The 7,919-nt window shown below is 31.6% G+C and overlaps 1 protein-coding gene across 1 annotated transcript; it reads right to left on the reverse strand.

Moving 5' to 3' along the window:
• Positions 1–466: 466 nt before the first annotated feature.
• LOC128102217 (olfactory receptor 141-like) lies at positions 467–5,742 on the reverse strand. Its single transcript, XM_052725792.1, has 2 exons — positions 5,715–5,742; positions 467–1,410 (listed from the first exon to the last, which is right to left on the reverse strand). The coding sequence occupies exons 1-2, from the start codon at positions 5,740–5,742 to the stop codon at positions 467–469; spliced, it is 972 nt and encodes a 323-aa protein (XP_052581752.1).
• Positions 5,743–7,919: the final 2,177 nt, after the last annotated feature.

The raw sequence follows: 7,919 nt of genomic DNA on the forward strand, positions 1-7,919 counted from the left end.
AGAAAGTTGAATGTGATCATTATTTTAATTTAAAAATGAATATGTAACAAAAATGAATAGTTAAAAATAATGATTATTAAACTAAAAATAGATGAAATTTTGTGTTCTTCAAAAATTAAACACAGAAATGATGGCAGATAGTTCAGTTTATAAAGTGTTTCCTATGGGAGGGTAGGGATGTTGTGTTTGAATTCTTAGAAAACACATAAAGCCAAGGGTGACAACATGAATCTTTAATCACAGTGCTTTTGGCTAAGACAGATAATGGACATGGAAGAATTACCTTGAATCTTGTAGGTCCGCTAACATGGTATAAGCAACAACAAGCAACAATGATTTTATGTTTGAATGTAGTATTAAAAATTGGTGAAAAAGTACAATGGAAAATATGTAAGAAAATATAACAAAACTGCTTATTAAGAACGTATCATAAAGAGACAATGAAAAATTAGTTTAATTTTTTAATTTAATGTTTAATATGAAATTTTTTTCTCAAAACTCTTCTCATTGCCTCTTTTACATCTTTGTTCCTCAGACTGTAGATGATGGGGTTGAGCATGGGAATCACAATGGTGTAAAATATAGACACTATCATGTCATACTCCAAGGAATAGTTAGAACTAGGTCTCACATACATGAAGAGGCTTGTACCATAACAAATGGACACAGCAGTGAGGTGAGCTCCACATGTAGAGAACACTTTCCTCCTCCCTTCAGCTGAATTCATCTTAAGAACTGACAACAAGATAAAAGCATAGGAGACCAAAATGATCAAAATGGTGACTAGTTCTATGGAACTCACAAAAAAGAAGAGCAGTAACTCATTTACATATGTTTCAGAGCAGGAAATAGCAAGCAGAGGAGGTATATCACAAAATATATGCCTGATTTCATTGGAACGACAGAAAGACAGACTGAACGTGGCTACTGTGTGGATAACAGCATGCATAATTCCACCAGCATAGGAAGCAATGATGAGTGACACATAGACTCTAGGAGACATGCTCACTGCATACATAAGTGGGTTGTGAATAGCTACATATCGATCATATGCCATTGCTGCTAAAAGAAAGCATTCTGTGGTTCCAAATGTAACAGCAAGGAACATCTGTGTTGCACAGGCATGAAGTGAAATGATTTTGTTTTTTGACATAAATCCTACTAACATATTAGGCGTGATATCTGAGGAATAGCAGGCATCCACAGAAGACAATACACTGAGGAAGCGGTACATGGGGTTGTGGAGTTGGGAATCTCCAATGACTAAAATAATTAGTCCTACGTTACCCATTAGAGTAAAAAGGTAAATTGCTAGAAAGAGGAAAAAGAGAATGACCTGAAGTTCCATGTTGTCAGTGAGTCCCTTGAGAACAAATGTGGTAGCTTCTGTGATGTTCATCATGTTGGAATCTCATGAAGCAACATTGAAGACACTCAGTTTATTACTCATAGCACTATGAAAACAACAGATAGTAGTTTAGTCAATGAACATAGACTATGTCTTTATGTACTCAGTGGTGTAGGAGACAATGGCTACAATGGTGGTATAATCATATGTGCCACTTACACACAATGAAGTAGAAGATAATGCTGTATAATATTGTGGAGATTGACACATTACTTAAAATGTTATATTGGCACAATGTAATCACCATCAAAATTTCAATGACATTCTTCACAGACTATAATAAAACAATCCTAAATTGAAATGGGAGAACAAAGTCTCCCTCTGAACAATACAAAGTTGTTCTCCCAGAAAGCAATTGTGAAGTTATCGCAATACATGATCTCAAACTACATTCCAAAACCATAGTATCAAAGACAGTATATACCACTACAACAAACATATGTAAACCAATGGGATACAAAGACACACACACACACACACACACACACACACACACACACACACACACACACACTTATATATTATAACGTTGTAACTTTTGACATACACATTAAAACAAAAACAAAATCTTCAATGGGTGGTAATAGAATAATAGGAAATTCACATGTAAAAAATGAAATTAGTCATGAATCTCTCATTTGGCTCAAAAATCATTCTGAAAGTATCAATAATTATAATATAATAAATAGGTTACTGAAAATGCTAGAAGAAAATACAGGGGAAACACTTCAAGACATAAGCAAGTGCATTCTTAAAGAACTATCATAGTATAGAATATTACCTCTGCAGCTTACAAATAGAATTATGAGAGCTTAAACAGCTTTGTTAATCAATGGAAATAATCCTCAGAATTAGTGATATCTATGTCCTGAAAAACTCTAATATTTGCTCATTATTTTTAACTCAAGAGATTATTCCATAATGAAATATCAATGAATCATGCCTTACACACAAAAAGTGGGAGTTAAGAAATGAACAGATAGTTCTCAAGAAAGAAAAATGACCAAACAGTAGTTAAAATACTGCTCAACATTCTTAGGCAGGAAAGAAAATTCAAATTGAAATTTATTTATGATTCTCTCTCAACACAACCAGACAGCTATCAACAAGAAAGCAAATTGCAGCAGGTACTGGAGAAAGAAGAATACTTAAAACATCTACTGGGTGTACAAACATATGCAAACACTATGGAGATTTGTATGATGTTTCAGGAAAAGCTGAATGTTGACTGCCATATGATCAAAATGTGCCACCCTTGCTCATATATCTCAAAGGGTTCCAGGTCCTACCATAGAGATAAATGAACACCCATGTTTCTTGATTCACTATTCATAAAAAGAAATGGAACCAGCCTAGATGTCTATCAGCATAATAATGGATAAAGGAAATATGGTAATATACATATACATAATAAAATTGTACTCTTCCATAATTGTACTTTTCCATAATTAAAAGTGAAATTATATGTAGGAAATGGAAAGAGATAGAGATGATTATATTATTCAAAATGGACAATATTTGTTCCCAATTACATAATCAATACTTGTTGTCTTGTACATTTCCTAAAAGTTCTTGATTTTCACCCCTTAGATGAAATTTGATTTAAATGAGATATAGATGAACACATTTTAATAATCCATGAAATAATCAGTACTTAGAGGGTTTCACACTATGTACAATAGCCAAAATTATGGTACAAAAATTTTTCATCCTACATTATAATTCTCAAAAATGTTCTGCAAGTGACCTAAACTTTCTCTTACCTGTGGAGCCAGAAAATTCATGTTTATTTGTGCAAACAATAGGCTTAATTTAAAATGCTTATATCTACTAAAACAAATTTTGATGAAGCCACAGGAGATGAGCCTTGGGGAATATATGCCAATTAGCTTTTGGTTCAATATAGTTGCATAATAAAATGTTAATATCTTAGAAAAACACCACAGTTGTCATTATAATAAATATTTTAAAATATAAAAATTTATCTAGTGTCTGATTTTGAATGATATATAGAAACTCTCCTGAAAATTTTGGATTATTACCAAGGAAATCTTCAGAGATGGGAAAAATGTGTGATATGGCCTTGAAACTTTGTTGAAAATTTCACTTCCCTGAATATTGATTTCCTCACACTTGTGATACAAGATGCTTAATGTACAACTAATTGGTATATGTGGTAAGCTAAAATTATGTAAAAATCATCATTTCTTTTTAAATATCTGATGAATGGTTTTAATAGGCTTTTAAAATATGATAATTTTAAAACTCCCTTGAAATTATAACCTAAACTATTTCATATAAATCAAATATAAATATCAAATTTAATAGTATATTCTTATACTAAGTAATTTAAAAACTGCAGTATTTAAAGAGGAAAAAGCATAAAATTCAGTCTTCATAAGTCTCACAATAATACTAATGGTGAATATTAGCCTAAACTTACAGAGATATAGTCATATAATATACGATACATCATTTCTATGAAGAAATGCAATGAACAGACACAACATTGGATTATATGAGAAGATATTCCTTACCATATAAATGCATGTACAGAACTATGATAGAGAAATTTGACATTGGTAAATATGATGGCATGAAGCACTTTGCCTCTTTATCAATATTTGAGATGTTTCTTAGAATAGATAATACATTATTCTCATTTTAAATTTAATATAGCTAGGCATGCTTACACACGCTACATGCTTATAATCTATGCAATTAGAAAGTTAAATCAGAAAGCCTGTACACTTAAGGATATTCTGGGCTATATTATAACACCAAGCTCAAAGACAAACAAATGTAAATGTTGAGTTAGTGAAATGATTAACTGTTCAATTAAATATTGAGACTCATAAGCAAATTTCAAGGTTCCCTATACATAGAGATAAAATTAAGAGTACCAAACACCACAAATACCATAAATTTAAAAAATGAGAAAAAAATAAAGTGTAATATGGTCACTTGTTTGAGGATATTTCAGGAAGAATGAAAAGTGCATCCCTGCAAGGTCACCTTTGATCCAAAAGCTTATCAAAGTGTCAGTGCATGAAACTGAGAATAATTAACAAGAATCTTCATTTAAGAAGGAAAACATGGCAAATATTACTCAGGAGCAAAGAATGCTATACCTACAAGCAAATATTCTACAAGAACAAAGAGACTTAAGGAGTGCAAATATATAATAAATTTGAGTGGAACTGAGGCAGACTTGGCAAATGTTAATTGTTATTAAGAAACCCACAACATTCCTTAAAATATTCCTGAAAATACTGGTAAAATTATCCACAATACAATAACAAAGCAAGTAAGAGGGCACAATAAAATGATTATGCACCATGATCAAGTTTGAGTCATCCTAGGATTCTAGTATGATTCCATATAAACTAGCCAACAGAGATCATTGATAAAGCGTAGCACAAAGATAAAGGGCAAAAACTATATGGAAATTTCAGTGGGTGACAAACAAGCATTGGATAAAATTAAGCATTTGTTCACTGATTAAAAGACAAATTTGGTATAGAAAAAATATGCTTCAAAATAAGGAACAATATTTCCAGGTTAAACAGCTAACACAATGAGTGAAGGAGTGGTTAAAGTATTGTAAAGTTGGCTATAACTTAAATATACCTAACTTCAGCATTTTTATTCCTTGTAATACTAGTAGTATACTGGTATTACACATATTAGCATATACTACTATATAGCACATAATAATAGCACCTACTCTAAATAGTAGAGTTTACAATAATATTGTATGTATTATACTATATATGCATAGTGTATAATATGATACACTATATGCAACTTTTTTTTTTAGTTTTTCAAGACAGAGTTTCTCTGTGTAGCTTTTGAAGCCTGTCCTGGAACTCACTTTGTAGACCAGGCTGGCCTTGAACTCACAGAGATTCACCTGCCTCTGCCCACTGACTTCTGGGATTAAAGGCATGAGCTACCATGCCCGGCTTGATACACGATATGATATGATATGATATAGTATAATATATAATAATACTAGTAGCCATAGTCCAAACAATCAGGAAAGAGACCAAGACAGGTCACCAAAATTAGACAAGAAAATGTACAAGAAAAGGAACACAGTGCAAAAGTAGTCTACAGAAATTAATAACTTTGCTGTGTGTTATCACAATCATCAAATAGAGACCAAGAAAGAATTTCCACTCATAACTCCTCCAAAAATGCTCAGGGATAAACTGAAGCAAAGTAATTATTTGAGGTGATGATCAATAAAAGTATCTCTTAAACATGAAACAAAATAGATTATTTTGGTTCGTATTAAATCTGCTGTGAACATTGATAGTCAAGGTGTCCATGATATTTACAAGTGGAGGAACCTCAGGGTTTAAATCTCATGGGATGATATCTAAGGTGCAAAAAAATGAATATAAACAAAGATTTCCAAATTTTCCCAAAATCAGACCATAAGCTAAGGCAAATAGGAATCAAATGATGATCTATTGATTAAACAAATATTCAACAAAATGTCTTAAAATAAAAATAAATGCCAATAATCCAAGAAAAAAAGGAGTTTAGGAATTGCCACTCTATCCTCCTAAATGGTTATATTTTATCCATTCCCACTGATAATTAATGAAAATTATTTTTTTATACATCCTTGAGATTTGATGTTCTTGGTGTTTTAGATTCTGGCATTGTATTAGGTATGTAAGGGTCTCCCTCTTTACATTTTTAATCCCTTAATGAACTAAAATTGGATCACAGTTGCATAGACTCATTTGTTCTACTCCCTCTAATGGGATTTCTGTGAATAGTTTTTACTTAGAATTCAATCAACCTCCCTGTTTCCATCTTGCTGAGATTCAAGAGTTATTGGATATTTTCAATGGCAGTCCTTTATCAGACCTGTGTCTTCAAAATATTGTCCATCGCTATGTGTTTTTTCCTTAGACATCTACGTCTTTTCCACAATATTTAAATGAAATTTGCATCATTATGTAGATTAGTGCATAGTAGGCCCAAGATAAGAAATGACCTCATAGAAATAATGTGATTGAAAATTAATTGCACAAATCACTAATACAATAACATACTAGAACAATGTATACAGTGGCCTAACTTTTTTGTTAAAATATCATCAAGTTCATGAATTTATACATTAATGATGAAAATGCATATGTGAACTCTTCCGTTCAACATTTATTAAAGCTGTATCTCTTACAGCACTTTGAGTTATAGCACATTAAACATTAAGTGAAATTTGTTAGTAGTCATTATTGGATGCCTATGAAATTTGACCACAATCTATTATTACCTGTTATCTTAAAATGAACATGTATCCAAAATATTAGACTCATAAAATAGGTTAAATTTTCAAAAAAGCAAACTGAATTTCAGAGAATTTATCCAAGTACTTAGTTATTTTTGGAACTATTACTCTTCTTTGATTGTATTTAATTAGAATCATATCCATATCTTTCCATGATGAAATATCACTTCATAATAACCATTTCTGATTAATTTCTTTATCTAGCAATTCATTGTTCAAAGGATCCCCCTTGATTACTTTGAAAAACTCAAAATCACCTGTGTACTTACTATCCCATAGAGAATCAGCACGTTCTCTCCCTAGGGCATCCTGTGTACTTTAAGAAGAGCCCAAGGGCCTGATGTGAGAAGGAAACAGATTGATGTTCACAGCCTATCTTCTCTGATTGAAAATCCATTTCCAAATGTAAGAGGATATCTATTTTGTGAAATATTTAGAAGTCCTATTTTTAGATTTTTAAACTAAAGAATTTGCCTTAATATGTAACTGTAGGATGGGATTCCACTTAGCACAGTGTTATTTGACAGATGAAATCCTTGTCTCCCAGAGAGAATAGGGAGGATTTTCTGTTGACATTGGTCAAAAGAGTTATTAATTTAGAATTTTTTGATTGAGAAATTCAGATTCAGAGCAGTAAAATTATGGGACTGATCCACAATTTGAAACAAATAGAATGTAGAAAAAAATAAAATTTCTACCAACCATTAATCTAATTTAGGTAGGTTTTGTTGAAGTTAAAGAATTTTAGTGAATTTTAAATCTACTTTTTCACTTTAAGACATTGATGTATTGGTCAATTCAGGTTTATTTTGGGGGGGTATTAGTTTGATTTTTAATTTCATGTCTAATTAAGCTTAGTTGCTTTGTAAAAGAGGCAAAATATAGTAAAACTTGATTTTCTGTTGTTTCTGGGATATAAAGATTTCTGAATTTTGACATAACACTGAGTTATTTGCAAATAGCTTTCAGTATGGACACTAAAAGGCCTTGGCACAAATGCTGTTTGGTAATAACTGTGAGTTGGTCAGATTTGTTGTCTAGCTTTGTCTCAGTTTTCTCATCAATGCTGAAGGATGTATTTTACAAATTGTCCCACGGATCTCAGAAGACAGTACACACACAAAATGTCACCTCTCCTAGCATATTTAGTAAGGTGTTCCTTGCTATCAATGTACCTTTCTTTGTTAACTCTGCATTTCTATA

This window comes from Peromyscus californicus, unplaced genomic scaffold (genome assembly GCF_007827085.1).
Source record: "Peromyscus californicus insignis strain IS unplaced genomic scaffold, ASM782708v3 Scaffold_7__1_contigs__length_154581171, whole genome shotgun sequence".
In the NCBI taxonomy this organism is placed as follows: domain Eukaryota; kingdom Metazoa; phylum Chordata; class Mammalia; order Rodentia; family Cricetidae; genus Peromyscus; species Peromyscus californicus.